We start from the raw sequence: 18228 nt of genomic DNA, 5'->3' as shown, positions 1-18228 counted from the left end.
GCTCTGCATGTGTGGGGAAAAGGGCTATATGGGAACTCTTTGTACCCTCCTCTCAATTTTGCTGTGTACTTAAAACTGCTGTAAAAAACAAAAGTCTCTTTAAAAAAAAAAAAAGGTGAAACCTTTTTTATCCACAGATGGCATTGACCATTTGTATAGAAAATCCTACAGAGTCTACCCAAGTATAGAGAATCCTACAGATTCTACTGCAAAGCTATTAATTAGTGAGGTTAGCAAGGTTGCATGATCCAGGATCAGTATAAAAAAATCATTTGTATTTTTATATACTAGCCACAGCCAGGAGTAGGAATGTATAAATGCCGTGAATAAGAGAACAAAAAAACATGAACTACTTAGGGATAAATCTGGTGTTGAGTTTAACTCTCTGCCAGATCTGTCCATTTCTGAGAGGGGTGTAGAAGTCTCCCAACTATGATAGTAGGTTCAGTCACTCAATTGTGTCCAACTCTGCGACCCCATGGACTGCAGCATGCCAGGCCTCCCTGTCCATTACCAACTCCCAGAGCTGGCTCAGACTCATGTCCATTGAGTCAGTGATTCCATCTAGCCTTCTCATCCTCTGTCGTCCCTTCTCCTCCCACCTTCAATCTTTCCCAGCATCAGGGTCTTTTCCAATGAGTCAACTCTTTGCATCAGGTGGCCAAACTATTGGAACTTCAGCATCAGTCCTTCGAATGAATATTCAGAACTGATTTCCTTTAGGATTGACTGGTTTGATTTCCTTGCTGTCCAAGGGTCTCTTAAGAGTCTTCTCCGACACCATAGTTCAAAAGCATCAATTCTTCAGCACTCAGCTTTCTTTATGGCCCAAATCTCACATCCATATATAACTACTGGAAAAACCACAGCTTTGACTAGATGGACCTTTGTTGGCAAAGTGATGTCTCTGCTTTTTAATATGCTGTCTAGGCTGGTCGTAGCTTTTCTTCCAAGGAGCAAGCATCTTTTAATTTCATGGCTGCAGTCACCATCTGCAGTGATTTTGGAGCCCAAGAAAATAAAGTCTGTTGCTGTTTCCATTGTTTCCCCATCTATTTGTCATGAAGTGATGGGACCAGATTCCATGATCTTAGTTTCTTGAATGTTGAGTTTTCAGCCAGCTTTTTCACTGGCTTTATCTGTTTCTCTTTGTATTTCTATCAGTTTTTTTTTTTTTTTTTGGTTCATGTAGTGTGATGCTCTGTTGTTAGGTACGTACACATTAAGGATTGCTATGTTGTCTTAGAGAATTGACCCCCTTATTATGTAATACCCTTTTTTATCCTTGATAACTTTACTTGCTTTGAAGTCTGCTCTGTCTGAAATTAATGTAGCAACTCCTGGTTTCTTTTGATGACTATTACTGTGGTTTATCTTTCTCCATTCATTTGCTTTTAATCCATATTTAAAGTGAGGTTCTTCAAGGCCACACGTAGTTGAATTTTTGATCTACCCTGTCTTTGTCTTTTAATTGGTGTAGCTTTACATCTTTATTTCGATCTGAATGCCTTTTATTTTTCTTTCTTGCCTTATTACACTTGCTACAACCTCCAGTACAGTGTAGGAATGATGAGAGCAGACATTCTTGCCTTGTTTCTAATCTTATGGAGGAAATAATTCATTTGAAAGCCAGATGTGAGTTTTTCTTGGTTTGGTTACTGGATATTTCTTTCTAAAAATATTCTTGAGATTTTTTTTCCCCTCCTGGGATGCAGTTGTTCGGGTCTTGCTTTGTCAGGTGGACCAGAGCAGTGTTTATTTTAGAGCGTGGGTCAGCAAACCATGGCCTGTGGACCACATCTGGCCCACCACCTGGTTTTGTATGGTCTGCAAGCTAAAAATGGTTCTTCCATTTTTAAACGATTGAAAGGAGCCCCAAAAAGAATATTTTGTGACTTGTTAAAAAAAAAAAAAAAACTGTGTAATACTCAAAAGTGTAGTGTTCATAAATAAAGTTTTATGGGAACACAACCATGCTCATTCATTTATGTATTACTGCTGGATGCTTTCCTATGACGAAAACAGGGTTGGGGCAGCTGCAACAGAGATCATACGAACCACAAAGCCTAAAATATTTGCTGTCTGGCCCTTTGTAGAAAATGTTTGCAGACTCCAGTCCAGAGGTTATTTCCCTTATTTCTGTGCCAGAACGGTTTTGTGTACTCTCTGTGAATTACGCAGTGACCTGGTGAGTGGGGATTAGGAATTTCGTCTTTTGATTAGTTATGTCTTATGTCCAGGTCCTGTGAACTCAGAGGGTTATTCCCTCTAAGGTTTTCAGGTGGTTCTTTCCCCGGCCTCAGTCAATTTCCTCACTCACATGTCCTGACCAACACTTGCCTGAAGTCTCAGTTTGGATCCCATGCAAATCTCCCGTTTTCTCCCTGCACAACTCTCTGCTTTCTGGTACTGTGCCCTACATACTTGAGCTACCTTGACCGGTTTTTTTTTTTTTTTGAATCTCATCAGTCTGGGAAGACTACTGGGCGCCACCTGAAATCCACCTTCCCCACGCCATGGCCTGGGACTCTCAAGCCAAAGATCTGGGACTGAGAGCTCATCTCGTTTGTCTCCCAGATCTCAGGGATCACTGCCCTTCATTTCCTGACATCTGCATCTTGAAACTGTTGTTTTGTGTATTTTGCCTGTGGTTTTGTGTATTGTTTTGTTTTCTCTTTGTTTGGGGACAGAAGTCAGTCTGCTCCCTCTCAGCCCCTCTTGTCCAGAAGCAGAAGTCTAACTCTATTTTGAACTCCTTTTTCACAGTGAAATTATCTATCACATGAAGTCCTAGTCCTCCTGAATCACTTTAATTCCATGGTATTTCACCCCTTATCGTGTCTGAAGCAAAGTGAAGAAGCTGAGAACAGTGCAGCCTTGCACGTAGCCCAGCTGTTCATGTGCAGTGATTTACTTTTCGGGATTCATGGTTCCTGAAAGGAATGTCTTGATAGCTAATACTCATGAAGTTTCTGGGCATCGTTGTTTTTTCTTTTTTTTTTTTGGCCAAGAAAAGCTGTTTTCAGTCAAGAGGAGTATCTCTGCCACTGACAAGGTGCCTCATTCAGAGATCGCTGTGGGCTGGGTGTGAGAGGATGCCGCATGTAAGTGTTTGTGTTGAGTCTCCCACACTTGAGAGCATCCTCACTAAGATGCCCACCCTTTGGAAGCCGGCTGGCCTTTGGAGTTTGTGGGGTGGGGTTGGGGAGTGAAGGAATGGAGGAGAGGAGCACTTAGTACAGGTCAGAATGTTTTTCTGCTCTTCCTTTTGTGTTTTGAAATGCTCTATCCTTCCTTGCTTTCCGATCAAGCTGTCTTTTCAAGGATGAACGCAAAAGCAGTTCTCTTTACGTGAAACCCTCATTACTCTTTTCTCTGCCTCAAGAACCTTGGTGATATGTGTGCTGAGATTGCCATGGCCATGCTTCCTGGCCAGGTCCTGCACTACAGAACCACGAAGGGTCATTTCTAACTTTGCCTGTGGCATCTGTTAGCCTTTCTGTACTTCCGTTGACCTTTAGAAAACACTTGGAAAATCATCCTAAAATAACAGGTTTCTGGTGGAGCTTAGACTCAAGGCAATGAATGCCTTCCTTTCCTGATCTGGAGGCTAAGCCTCCTTACTGCCAGTTAGATGGCCTCAGTTTCTATGCTTCCCATGCTGTAATTTGAAGCACAAATCGGCATTCGCCAGAAGATGGGTGAGGTGATGACGGTAACTGGATCGTTCCTGGTGGTCCAGAGGTTAGGACTTGGTGCTTTCGCTGCCAGGGTCCAAGTTCCATCCCTGGCTGGGGAACTAAGACCCTGCAAGTTACGTGGCACAGCACCCGCCCCCCCCCCATGCCCATCGCCCCCAAATCCCTGAGATAAAACAAGGGAAACTGCCTTTTTGGTCGGTAAAGACCTTTGTCTCTGAGTCAGGGGGTGGATGGCGGACCTGGAAGAAGGTGTATCACTTAGCCTTTCCCCAGGAGGTCTCTGTTGCTGAGGCTTTTAATTAGCTCCAGTTCTTATTACCATAGTCTATAGATGTTGTTTCTAGATTCTAGCAGAAGACTGTGGATTAGTTCTGGGTTTCTATGTTTTTAGGTCTTGTAAGTATTTCCGTTGAAATAGTGGTGGGGAAAGTGACTGGCAGGGCTACGGTGTACCTTGGCATCATCCAAGTGGCTCATCTTTGAACCCCTGGATTCATAACATCACAGACAGCTCTCCTTCAAGATACCCTTTCTTACAGCTGCCACCTAGACCAAGATTCCTTCCCCCAAAATCTTAAAGCAAAAACATCTGTTCTTAGAACTTGCTCTAAGAGTCTTTCCAATGTAGTGATTAACTTTATCCAGCTTGACCTCATCTTCTCCTCATTCGTTCCTTACTTCCCCTTCTCCAGGGAAAGTTCCTGTGTGTCAGATGTGGGAATTTCCATCGCTCCTCTCTGGGCACTGGACAACACAACCTCAGCTACTTTTTCTGCTTTCTAAACTCAGAGGGCTAGCTAGTGTTGACCAGAAGTTGCTCCATATATATGTAGCAGAGACTGTCTTTATTTCTTCTACAGACCTAGAGGGCCCTCTGTGGTCATTCCTTGGTTTAAACACATTGATCAAATACGTGATCTGTACTACCAGTTGGGCTCAGAAGTGGGGCAAAACCATAGGAAAAGAAGACACAGCCTCAGCCCTCGGGGCTCTTGTCATGTACTCAGTCAAGGGGCCCAAGATTGCCATTCTTAAGAATGTTCCTTGATTTTATTTGCTTGCTAAAATGTTGGTAACTTGTTGCTGTTGACAGTTTCAAACATATGAAAGAGAGAGTAGGCTAATGATTCCATCTGACCCATCAGTTGTTTCAGCAGTTATCAACTCGTGGCCCATCTTGTTTCATCTATATGTCTACCCACCTTCCCATCCCCGGGATTATTTCTGAAGCAAATCCTAGACATTATACCATTTCATTGGTGAATATTCCAGAATATATCTCTAAAGCATGTTTGTAAAAGATTCTTGTTGTCCAGTCACTACGTTGTGTCGGACTCTTTGCAACCCCATAGACTGCAGCATGCCTGGCTTCCCTGTCCCTCGCTATCTCCTGGAGTTTGCCCAAGTTCATATGCATTGAATCAGTGATGCTATCCAACCATTTCATCCTCTGTTGCCCTGTCTCCTCCTGCCCTCAATCTTTCCCAGCATCAGGGTCTTTTCCAATGAGTTGGCTGTTCGCATCAGGTGGCCCACATATTGCATCTTCAGCTTCAGCATCAGTTCTTCCACTGAATATTCTAGGTTGATTTCCTTTAAAATTGACTGGTGTGATCTCCTTGCTGTCCAGGGGACTCTCGAGAGTCAGCACCACAGTTTGAAAGCATCAATTCTTTGGCATGCAGCCTCCTTTATGGTCCAGTTCTCACATCTGTATATAACTACTGGAAAAACCATAGCTTTGACTAGATGGATCTTTATCAGCAAAGTGACATCTCTCCTCTTTAATACACTGTCTAGGTTTGTCATAGCTTTATTCCTTAATCAAATAATCCAGTCAGATTATTTGATGTTCAGATTTCTCTGATTGTCCAATGATTTTTTTTCTTTTTAGATTGTTCAGTTCAGGATATGAATATGGTCTGTACATTGCAACTAATTGATGTGTCCCCTAAGTTTCTTTAATCAGTATATGTGTTTGCCAACTCTTTTTTTCTTCACAGTTTGTTGACAAAACAAGGGCTTTTGCCCTGTAGTTTCCCACCATCTAGACTTGCTATTTGTTTCCCCATGTGCTATTTAATGTATTCCTCTGTCCTGCATATTTTCTGTAAATTGGTAGTTAGATTTAGTGGCTTGATCAGAGTCATGTCTGTCATTTTTGGCAGCAATACATTATGATGACCTTCCCTTTATTTTTAATCTGCAGCCACCAGATCGTCCTCCCACAATTATATGACATTTAGTTAGAAGATGGGTTTTCTGCATGTCTTAAGACAGGAAGTGTTCAAACACCTAACGATTCTGAAGGGATTTTAAAAAAAATGATTTTATTAATTTTCTGTTGCTGCTATAATAAATTAGCACAAACTTGATGACTTAACCAACCTAGACAGCATGCTAAAAAGCAAAGACATTACTTTGCCAACAAAGGTATGTCTAGTCAAAGCTATGGTTTTTTCAGTAGTCATGTATGGATGTGAGAGTTGGACTGTAAGGAAAGCTGAGCACCAAAGAATTGATGCTTTTGAACTGTGGGGTTGGAGAAGACTCTTGAGAGTCCCTTTGGCTGCAAGGAGATCCAACCAGTCAATCCTAAAATAAATCAGTCCTGTGAATATTCATTGGAAGAACTGATGCTGAAGCTTGAACGCCAATACTTTGGCCCCATGATGTGAAGAACTAACTCATTGGAAAAGACCCTGATTCTGGGAAAGATTGAAGGTGGGAGGAGAAGGAGATGACAGAAGATGAGATGGTTGGATGGCATCACCAACTCGATGGACAAGAGTTTGAGCAAGCTCCAGGAGTTGGTGATGGACAGGGAAGCCTGTCGTGCTGCAGTCCATGAAGCCACAAAGAGTCGGACATGACTGAGTGACTAAACTGAACTGATGACTTAAAATACAGATTTATCATCTTACAGTCTGTAGCTCAGAAGTTCAATACAGATCTTACTGGGCCAAGATCAAGCCCTGGAGCAGGGCTGGGTTCTCTTCTGGAGGCTCCAGGGGAGAATTCATTCCCTTGCCTTTTCCAGCTTCCTGAGGCTACCCACATCCCTTGGCTCACGGATGCCTTCTTCATCTTCAGTGCCAGCACGTTGCATCTCTCTGACTCTTCCTCATAGCTCTCTCTGTCCACAGCTGGAAAAAATTCTGTTTTTAAGGACTCATGTGGTTACATTGGGTCCACTTGGATAATCCAGAATAATCTCCTATCTCAAATCCCTTAACTTTAATCACACCTGCAAAGTTTCTTTTGCCCTGTAAGGTCATACATTCACAGGTTCCTGGAATTAGGAGGTGGACATCTTCAGGGTGTAATTATTCTGTGTAGTGCAATGGTTGTTCCATTTTTTAAAGTTAATACCATAGTAACATTGAATTGTGATTAAGAGAGTGTGGTGTGTTACAGATGATCTATTGTGATATAAAAATAAAGCCTTGGGCTGTACATTGGGTAGGGCAGATTATAGTAAGGAACTGTCATTATGATATCATAATAGTTTGCATGGTTCCAGATTAACTGTCTGCATGGGTCTTGATAATTGTTGATATTTTTGCAAATAGCAGCATTTTATTTTCCTTGTCTCTAAGATGACTGTACCACCTCCGTTTAAGAAATGCTGCTTTAAGACTTGTAGAAGCTCAGGTCATCATGGTCATTACTACGTGCACAGCATCTCTGTTATCTGGGCCCTCTGTGCTTCTGAATTACGGGATGAAACTGTACTGTAGCACTTAAACTTTGAGAGGAGGTACTAGGTTCTTACAGAAATGATTTGAATCGCTTCTCGGCCTTTTGGCTAAGATCAAGTGTAGAAATGATTTGAGCGGAGCAGAATTTTTAGCCCTCTTTCTGTTTCTCATTAGCAAGATAACCTTTAGGTGGTCGAGGCAGGTAATGAGTGGAGGTTAAGTGAAAAGAGTGTAATGTAGGTATTTTTCATTCATAATCTCTGTCTGTGCTAGGTAAAGCAGCTCCAGGGCTTTGATGATTTTTTTTTTTTCCTAATTGAAGATCATAGAGGAATCTCCTTTTCTCTTCTTATATATTGTTTTACCTTTTAATTCACACTGACACTTGACCCTCGGTTGTATATATAGATTATTTGGGAGATGCATTTGGAGTTTTCCAGTAACATTGGTCATCCTATAGCAGCACTAGGTTGATGATAGATTTTTCTTGGAGTCCATCCAAGAGGTTGTTACTGAAGACCAAAAGGACCTCATTATAAAGTGATTTTGCTATAAAATGGTCCCATGGAATGATCCCTAGAGACAGCAGGTCATTTGTATTGTTAAAAAAAAGCACATCGTGTCAAAAAATGTTACCAAAGGGGTCCTTACCACACACCATTAGTTTAAATAAATTCCAGATGAATTAACAAGTTAAGTGTAATGGCTTAATTCTGTAAAATAAAAAAAATTAGTAGGAAAAACTATGCAAGGAAATGTTAATGTGATCTTGGGCAGAAAGACCTTTGTGATTTCTGCTTTTATAGATGGGCCATCATGTGAAACAGACATTTTAAAAACCCAACAACAAGTGAGGCCACAAATGGCAGAGTGATTGGTGGAAAGAGTCATCTGACTCGGCCTTGGAGTGTTCTTTCCAGTGTACCTTCAAGCAAAGGAAAAAAGTACAAAGAGATGGAGGCTGTCTAGAGTTAAAAAAAAATTATTTTTTGAAGAAAAGACCTTGAGTAACTTGAGTGCTTTTCTCTTTGAAAATCTTAAAATCTAGAAAAATAACTCATTTAAACAAGATTTTTTGGCCACCCAATGTAGCATGCAGGATCTTAGTTCTCCAAGCAGGGATCAAACCCATGGCCCTTGAAATGGAAGCAGAGAGTCTTAACCACTGGACCGCCAGGGAGATCCCAAAACGTAACATGTTTTTTAAAAGCAAAAATACTCTTTTGCTATTGTATATATTGTTTTGTATTCTACTTAAAAAATTTTTTTTCTTAATATTGTTATCATGAACTTCTTTTGAAATCAAAATATACTTGTAAAATATCACTTTTCTTGGCCATTTAGTGTTTTACTCTTGACTGTACTAAATCTCTGTGTTTGGGCATTAGGTAGTTTCTAATTTTTCACTGTTGCGGATGTATCCATCTGGGCCCAGTCAGGAGAGAGAAATTTGAACATGGGAAATTTAGTGTACAGAATTATTAACTATAACAGGGGGCTAGAGTAAAGAGGGGTTAGCCAGCAAGAAGTGAAAAGAGAGAACTAGCAGGTAGAAGGTGTCGTCAGTCCTGTCCGGGGACAGGGCACCCCCCGCCACCCCAGGGCCGAGGTGCAGATCAGGTTGAAGAGGGTGCAGCTGGGGTTCACTGGGTTGCAGAGAAGTTGCTTGCCTTGGTGCCAAGCTGGTTGAACTGTCCTTAGGGGACCAGGAAATAACGTGCACAGGGAGGTATCTAACTGGTGGCCCTTTGTTCTAAACCTGCCCCAGGAGGGGGGATGTTGGGAGAAGTTGCTTGCCTTGGGGTGTTGCTGGTTACTGCACACCGAAGGAACTGTCAGCACCCAGAAGCCTGTCAGGAGGGCAGGCTGGAGCCAGGAAGCAAAATTCGTTTCCTCCTGCAGTGTCTCTGCAGTTTCCTCCACTGACAGAGCTGGCGAAGGAAAAATTATTTAAAGGACCCAGATCTGTTTTCGCACAGCCATCAAAATGAGGGTGAACTTGGAGCTAAGAAGCATTAAGTTGAAAAGCAGCAGGGGAAGCAGTATTTCAAGAAATGGCCTTGTGTATATTGGGTTGGCAAAGAAGTTCACCTGGGTTCTTCTGTGCCACCTTGTAGAAAATCCAGAATTAACTTTTTGGCCAACCCAATTCATCATTGCATACCATCCAGATGTTTTCTTGCATACATTCCTAGACACAGAATTGGTAGATATAGAAATTAGCACAGTTCACTCTCTAGAAAGATGTATTAACTATCCCCCCATGACTTAGTACTTAGGAGCTTCTTCATTCTTTGCTTAACCGGGGTGTTAGCAGTCTTCTTAATGCTTACAAGTCTGGAAAGTCAGAAAAAAGCTTCATTACTCTTTGATATCTTTAAAAAATTAGTAGTGATATTGGAATTTTTATGTCTTTTTCTTTTTTATTCTTCTGTGTATTTCCTGTCTATATCCTTTGCCCATTAAAAAAAAAAAAAAAAAAAGGAAGATTGTCTTATTGATTTCTACATGCTCTTTATTATCAGAAAGTGTAAACATTTGTGTAGTCAAATCTTACTCATTTACAATATTTAAAATTTAATTCATCTGGAAATCATTTTCGTTTAAGATCTGAGGTGTAGGTATTTAACTTTTTTCTTTATTTTGTTCCAGTACTATTAACTCTTTTTTTCTTACTGATTTCAAATATTACTTTGATCATGTATTGAATTCTGTTCCATGCCTGGGTCTGTTTCTGGACCTAAATTGTTTTCCTTAGGTTTTTAGTGAGTTAACTGCCTTACTTTTTCTTTCAGAACAGGATGCAGGCCTCGATGCCCTTTCCTCGATCATAAGTCGCCAGAAACAAATGGGGCAGGAAATTGGGAACGAGCTGGATGAGCAAAACGGTAAGAATGTGTCTGACATTGATCAGATTTGCCACTGGGCACTCGTGCTGAAGGCTTGACTGTTTGTTAAATGACTCATACTACAGGACACCTAAAGTAGTTTAAAGTCTATGGATTATTATAGTTTAATGCAATTGAGGGTGGTCTGCGGCCGATTTAGATTGTAGTTACTAAACACTAGGTTAAGAAACTTAATAAAAAATCTCCAGTTTTTGAAGCTGCTTTGAAAAGTGCTTTGTTCTGTGATGGAGTTATCCCCTGGGCCCTCCTCACGTGGCCACGGGGTGAGGTGGCTCAATGCTTTTCGAGGATGCAGGGACAGGGCACATGGAGGCTACAGGGACATGTCCTCTGCACACCCAGAGAGTTGGCTCCTCTTCCATCATACATATCAGGCTGGGGGACAGAAAAGTCGTACTTGAAGCCTTTTTATTTCAGGGCTCGGTGTGAGAAAGATCAGTTTTCAAACCTACAAGCAAGGTGGCTTGGGAGAGATGGAGCATTAAGTTTGGAGCCTACCTGGCAGGCTCTGGTGCTTAAAGTGTGTGGCTGAGGGTACAGGGGCTGGAATGGAAGGTGCAGCGGTAGGATTATGTGGGGAAAAGGGAGCAGAGGCAGGGGACTGATGGCACTTTTACTGAGTAGTCTTGGTCAGGGGAGTGGGGAAGGGGGAAGTCACTAGTTTGGAGCGGACGTCCTAAGTCCAGTGTGGACACATTCAGTGAGAGATGCCGGTGAGAAATCTGAGTCACAGCATCCAGTGGACAGTGGCGGATAAGGTACCAGAGCTCAGCAAGAGGACAGGACCACAGGGAAGAGAAGTGAGAAGCTTCAGTGTAGAGGCGATGGGTAAAAGCATAAGAATAGTTGAGTTTCAGTGAGGCTGGTGTTGATCAAAGGCCTCTGCTGGGCGCTAAGCCCTTTAATCTGCGTCATTTCATTTAATCAGCACACAGCATCGTGAAGGCGACATTATCTCTGATTGCTTGTCAGAGACGAAGCCCAGAGTGGCCGAGGTGCCCTGTTATATCACCTCACTTGTCAGCAACAGAAATGAAATTTCTCTCCAGCTTCCTCTCTAAGAAGACAAAGTAAGGAGGAAAAGCAAAAGGTTCTAAGGTGCTAGCTTGTGATCATAGTGTCATGGAGGTTCATGGTGGAATGGCTTTCAAGAAAGGTTACTCTGTATGGAGCCCTGGGAGTCAGTGGTTGCTCGCTCCAAATGGGGGCTGCACCTGTCAGACCATACAAGCTCCACTTTTCTTCATCTCTCTAAGCAGTGAGTTCATTTGTTGCTATATTACTATTCCAATTATCTATTATAAATGAACAAATAAGTTAATTCCATCTGTCTGCCATCTGTTATAAATAAATAGGTCAGCAAAGCAAATGGAGAAGTCCTCTAGCATTACCATCCTAGTGTTAGTCGCTCAGTCATGTCCAACTCTTTTCGACCCCATGGACTCTAGCCCGCCAGTCTCCTCTGTCCATGAAATTCTCCAGGCAGACATACTGGAGTGGTTAGCCATTCCCTTCTTCAGGGGATATTCCCCAGGGATGGAACCTGGGACTCCTGCATTGCAGGCAGATTCTTTACTGTCTGAGTCACCACAAAAGCCCTCATCCTACTAGCCTAATAGAGGTTCTTAATGGTTTAAGCACAGAGGGGAGGACAGTTCAGTCATTTGCTATTTGTGCTGACATGAACGTACTAATTCACGTATTTGCATTTAACTCAATTACGGGCCAGTTCCTTCCCTGAAAGATAGTATTTGTAAGCAAATTGGCACTATAGAAAGTCTGCCTATCATAGGTATAACTGTTCTTTATCCCAGGGAAGTTTAGCTTGTTCACTGGGTCAGAAAGAACACTGGCCACACGCTGATAAAGCATGTCCATCCTGTGATGTGCTCGGATTAGCCATGTCCAGTAACCATGGTCCATGGTCAAGCTGGATGGTGCCTACCTTGGTGAGGTTGACTTGCTGGCTTCACAGATGAAATTGCCTTGTATTTTCTTTTCTTTTCTTTATTTATTTTTGGCTGTGCTGGGTCTGTGTTGCTATGTGGGCTTTTTGTCTAATTGTGACAGGCAAGGGCTCCTCTATAGTAGCAGTGCATGGGCTTCTCACTGTCGTGGCTTCCTGAATCAGTAGGCAGATTCTTAACCACTGAGCCATCAGGGAAACCCACCAGGCATGTCCTTACCTTGTCTTTCCTCCTGTTCAGTAGTTGTCATGCCTTGCTGCATATTAGAATCATCTGAGAACCTTCTAAATCTTCAAAGCCCAGGCCATACCCGAGTTGGTTTTCTATTGTTGCTATAACACATCACTGCAGACTCCGTGGCTTTAAGCAATGAAAACTCCTTATGTTATGGTTCTGGAGATCATAAGTCTGCCATGGTCTCCCTAGAGGAGGTGTTGGCTGGGCTGTACTCTTTCCTGGAGGCTCTAGGGGAGAATTCGTTTCCCTGCCTTTTCCAGTGTCTGGAGGCTGTCTGCATTCCTTGGCTTGTGGCCCCCTTCTCCATCTTCAAAGCCAGCGATGTGGACTGAGTTCTTCTCACATTGCATCACTCTGACCTCTAACTCCTGCCTCTCTCTTCCTCTTTTAAGGGCCTTTGTGATGCCACTGGGCCCATCCAGATAATCCAGAAGGGTTTCCTAGTTAAAATCAATCTTAATCCCTCTGCAACCTTGATGCCCACTTGCTGTGTAACCTAACATATTCTCAGGTTTGGGGACCTAGATGTCTTTAGGGGGCCGCTGTCTGCCCAACGCAGTACTTGATGCCAGTTAAGGCAGAATCTCTAGGGCAAGGCCCAAGCAGGAGTGCTTTGTAAAGCTCCACAGATGGTTTCAGCAGGCTGCCAGGTTTGGGAACCAGTGCTATTGTTGAATGGGGTTCCCAGGTGGCTCAGTGGTAAAGAATCTGCCTAGCAATGCAGGAGATACAGGTTCCATCTCTGGGTTGGGAAGATCTCCTAGAGAAGAAAATGGCAACCCACTCCAGTGCTCTTGCCTAGAGAATCCCATGGACAGAGAAGCCTGGCAGGCTACAGTCCATCAGGTCGCAAAGTCAGATGCAGCTGAGCACAAGCCCTCGTTGAATATGTTGAGAGAATGTGTCTTGTACTGTACTCTTCTCTTTGTTTGCTCACATGGCAGATGTAAAGCCTACATATGCGCAGACCGTTCACATGGTTACATGTTACACGTCTGCTGTCCTAGTCACACAGACTGTCTTCCCATTGTAGTGCTTTACCCGCATCCCTCTCACCTCTTCCTCCGCACCTCCACAGTCCTCATCTCCGTCCCAGGCCCGGGTACATACATGTGTACATGGACAAACATGAGGTATTTTCCCACGAGTTGCCAAAACAAGCTGGGTTTTTCTCTGCGGTGGCCTCCCACTGAGCTTGCAGCTATGCTGGTGGTTTTCCAACGTGCACGCTCACTCCTCAGAAATAGGGCAGAGTCAGCCGTTCTCTTTCAGAGGGATGGAGAGGCGCCGTGAGGGTAAAAGGTGATACCCCTGCTAGGACCGTGGTCAGCCTTCGTTCCTTTCATCACAGTCAAGGCCATTCTGCAGTCGAGGTGTTGAGCACAGGGGTGCAGCCCCATCTGGGGTTTTACTGTGACCCACGTGTGTCACGAGGCATCTGGGACCCTGGAGAAGGTTACCACTTTTGGTTGTAAATATCTCTCCGTGGTTTATGGGCCTACTGAATTGTTCTTTTGGTTTTCACTGAATGAGCGAAATAATAGGCTAAGATCATGGCCAGCCAGGCCAGGCTGGAGTCGGGTATCCGACCCTTAACTAAGAAAATACACGGTACTGAGAACGTAACCGCAAAGCTGAAGGGCGGAATCGTCATCACTGCAGGAATTAAGATTCCAGTCTCCTCATAGAGTTCAAAAGGGCCTGACCCACACCAGTAATTATACCCTGTTCACTTGCCAGGGACCCAGCCTAATGAGGAAGGGGACTGACAGTTCAGTGACAAGCCGGGTAATGGGAGACCTGGATGTCTGGTGGGTGTGGGCGTTGGCAGCTGGTGAAGGTGAGGGGATGCAGGAGAGAGAGGGGCGGAGGCCTGAGGTCACCAGGGAGACCCCCATGAGGGACCAGGTCCCAGTGAACTGCTTGGACGACCCGGGGGAAGAGGGCTCGTGTTGGGCTGATTCCCCAGATGCTGTTACAAGGTGAAGCTGTGAAAAAGTCTTACAGAAAAGTCCTTTAAAGTTCATGCTCAAATTAAAATTCGTGTTCAAGAGGACAGGGCCTTTTGAAAGGAACACTAAAACAAGAAAATGAACGGGACTGACTTGACTAAAGCGGGTATTTCTGATACCTGGTTTGGCCGTTGGCCAAGCTTTGAAGTCAGTGCCCAGAAGAACCCCAGAGGCCTGGTTCCGAGAGAGGGAACAGCACCAGGAACAGGCTGTGTCACCAACCTCTGCCAGCGTGTGCCAGGTTCATTTTGATGTTAAAATATGCCAAATTCAGCCAGCCCTTTCATTGTTTCTCTGTCAACCTATGAGCACTTCCTTGCCTTCTGGAAGAAACCATGGTCACAAGGAAGGTGACTTGTGTCTGTTGGCAGCCTCAATACTGGGGTTGAGGAGACCAGGGTGTGCTTTGAAAGAAGACCTAGACAAAATGATAAAAGATTTCATGTACACATCAATGAATTACCATCTCATTCATAAAGAGATTTGTGAGTTCCTCAGGCTCTGAAACTCAGAGGATGGAGAGGCATTTCTGAGGTCACTCCCTTCCCGCATCCCCTGCCATCTTTTCATCTTTGGGAAGAATTCCACTCTGTCACCATTGCCTTTGGTCATCGGTGCTTCCCTCTGATGCCCCCTAGAGGCGTCATTAAGCTCTCTGGCCATGCAGAAGCAGCACATTCGTACGTTGCGTGTGCTTGTTCTACTGACTGGCTCCATAATCTGCCTGTGTCTATGAAATCATTTATTTTCTATTTCATAAAAGTTTATTGAGTAAACTTTTTATTAACCTAACAAGAAAAGGCCTCATTAAACCTGGTAAGATCTTTCCCGAAGCGCAGAGTGATTCTTTTCCTTCCTTAGTACATCCTCCATCCATTCAGCACCAGCTCCGTGCTAGAACCCGCAACGCCCATCAGGTGTGGGGAGACTCGGCTTCTGCCCTCAGGGAGCTTCTGCTCTGGAGCGGGAGGCAGAGGTTAGACAGACAACTGTACAGACGCCCAGCTGTAGGCCGTGGCAGTGCCGTCCCAGGGCGCCATGAGAAGACAGAGCAGAGAAGATTAACACGGCTTAGGACTGAGAAAGCCTGCCCCCGAGGAGATGATACCTGTGCTGAGATTTACAGGGAAGACCGCTTCTGTCTGACTGTGACTATGTATTTTTTTCTTTTCCCTTATATTTCTTACGGTTTTTGTTTTATGTATCTTTGTTTCTTTGTTGTTAAGGTGTCTAACGGTTTACAATGTCTATCTTCTTTGTGAATTGTACTTTCTATTGTTAAAAAAAAGTAATAATAAAAAATACAGGGAAGACCATTGCCAACAGCAGGAACAGCATATGCAAAAAGCCCTTTCATGGAAAGGAGGGTAACACGGGTGAGAAACGAGGGCAAAAGCCTGCTGATCCCAGAGTCCAGGGAGGCCCAGAGAAATGTTAGAACGGTGAGCAGGGGTAGTCGGAAATCAGAGTAGTGTTTCTGTGATTAACGTTTTATTCGAAGTTGTTGTTGTTTAGTTGCTAGGTGTGTCTGACTGTTTCGCAGCCCCATGGACTGTAGCCTGCCAGGCTCCTCTGTCCATAGGATTCCTCAGGCAAGATTACTGGAGTGGGTTGCCATTTGCTTCTCCAGGGGATCTTCCCGACCCAGGGATCGAACCCGAGTCTCCTGCGTTGGCAGGCGGATTCTTTACTGATGAGCCACATGGAACGGTACAGGTTGTCAAAAATGGTAGACTGAGCTGATGGGGGAGCCTCTCACTGCCTTCCCGAAACACGTGGAAATGTTAGATGAGACATCTTTAAAAACTGATTTATACTTCTCAACTGAACTTGAGCCCAAGAGTTTCTCCAGGTGTCAGAAAGGAAAGTGGTACCCGACAGCAGTGAGTGCAGGGGAAGCCCCGTGGTCCTCAGAGATAACTGAGCGCATATACACGCTACGGACTAGTGTTTTAGTATCCACGCAGAGGTGAGAGCGGGGCGGTGGTCCCTGGCATTGTGAGGGGCTGAAAGCAGGCTCTGCATGCAAAGCCAGGAGCTGAGAAATGACCGTTTTATGGGAAAACGAATTTCCCCTACCCCCACCCAGGAATGAGACACTCAGTGAGGCCACCCACCTTGGGCCACAGCCTCTCGTACATTTTTAGCATGTAGGCTTCAGTTTACGTTTTTCTAACAAAGTCTGAAGCAAATATACCTCTCTGAATAAATCCAGATTAGAATTCTTAAACTTTCCTTCAGACATCTCCTCTTTCATGTTTTAAACTGAAGACCTCTTTTATTTTCTACTGTACTTTATTTAGATTAACCAACATGTTTTTACTGATTTCTATTTCTGCTCTCTTTTCTATCACTCGGCTGTAAGTTTTAACGCTCATGATTGTATGTTTTTAAGATTGTAAAGTCCTTTAAACCTTTGAATGGTACCAGTCAGAACTCTGCATCTTCCTTCTGCTTTTTGCACTTTCTGTGAACTCCAGGTACGTTTCGGTTTGTTCATCTCCATCTTAATGCTGTTATAGGCTGAATTATGTCTTCTCAACATTTACAGGTTGAAAGTCCTAACTCCCAGAACCTCAGAATCTGATTGTATTTGGAATTAGGGTCTTGCTTTCATTCTTTTTCTAGCTTTTTATTTAATATTGGCGTATAGCTGGTTAACAACGGTGTGATAGTTTCAGTTGGACGGCAAAGGGACTCAGCCGTGCATATACACGTATCCATCCTCCCCCAAGCTCCCCTCCCATCCAGGCTGCCAGATGACATTGAGCAGAGTTCCCTGTGCCATACAGTAGGTCCTTGTTGGTTATCCATTTTAAATACAGCTGTGTGTACATGACCATCCCAAACTCCCTAACTATCCCTTCATCCCATCCTCCCCCCACCACAACCATAAGTTTGTTGTCTAAGTCTGTGAGTCTGTCTCTGTTTTGTAAATAAGTTCATTTGTATCATGGAAATAGGGTGTTTAAAGAGGTGATTGAATTAAAATGAGGTCATTAGGTTGGGCCCTGATCCTATATAATTGGTGTCCTTATAAGTAGAGGAAATTAGGACACAGATGGAAGACCACGTGAGGACACAGGGAGAAGACAGTCTGCAGGTCAAGGAGAGAGGCCTCCTCAGAAGCCTATTCTGCTGACACCTTGATCTCCTACTTCTAGCCTCTAGGATTGTGAGAAAATAAACATCTGTTGTTGAAGCCCTCAGGCTTGGACTTTGTTAAGGCAGGTCCATTAGTCAAGGACCATGTTGATGAGTATAGGAAACTGACATAGGCTTGGTTGGTATTTTGGTACATTTTGCTATTGTTGTTCAGTTGCTAAGTTGTGTGTGACTCGTTATGACCCTATGGGCTGCAGCACACCAGGCTCCTCTGTCCTTCACTGTCTCCCTGAGTTTGCTCAAATTCATTTCCTGTAAGTCAGTGATGCTGTCTGACCATCTCATCCCCTGCTGCCCCCTTCTTTTGCCTTCAGTCTTTCCAACCATCAGGATCTTTTTCAGTGAGTCAGGTCTTCACATCAGGTGGCCAAAGTATTGGAGCTTCAGTTTCAGCATCAGTCCTTCCAATGCATATTCAGGGTTGCTTTCCTTTAAGATTGACTGGTTGGATCTCTTTACAGTCCAAGGGACTCTCAAGAGTCTTCTCCAACACCACAGTTCAAAAGCATCATTTCTTTTGTGCTCAGCCTTCTTTA

At 43.8% G+C, this 18228-nt stretch overlaps 1 protein-coding gene across 2 annotated transcripts in view; it reads left to right on the top strand.

Moving 5' to 3' along the window:
• STX8 (syntaxin 8) overlaps positions 1 to 18228 on the top strand; it is a 198794-nt gene that overhangs the window by 44688 nt on the left and 135878 nt on the right. For both annotated transcript variants that reach the window (XM_061143471.1, XM_061143470.1), the window contains exon 6: positions 10198 to 10290. In XM_061143471.1, coding sequence (XP_060999454.1) covers positions 10198 to 10290 — 93 coding nt within the window. The remainder of the gene's footprint in view (positions 1 to 10197; positions 10291 to 18228) is intronic.

This window comes from Dama dama, chromosome 5, assembly GCF_033118175.1.
Source record: "Dama dama isolate Ldn47 chromosome 5, ASM3311817v1, whole genome shotgun sequence".
Lineage (NCBI taxonomy): Eukaryota > Metazoa > Chordata > Mammalia > Artiodactyla > Cervidae > Dama > Dama dama.
This window is presented reverse-complemented; position numbering and strand designations above follow the sequence as displayed.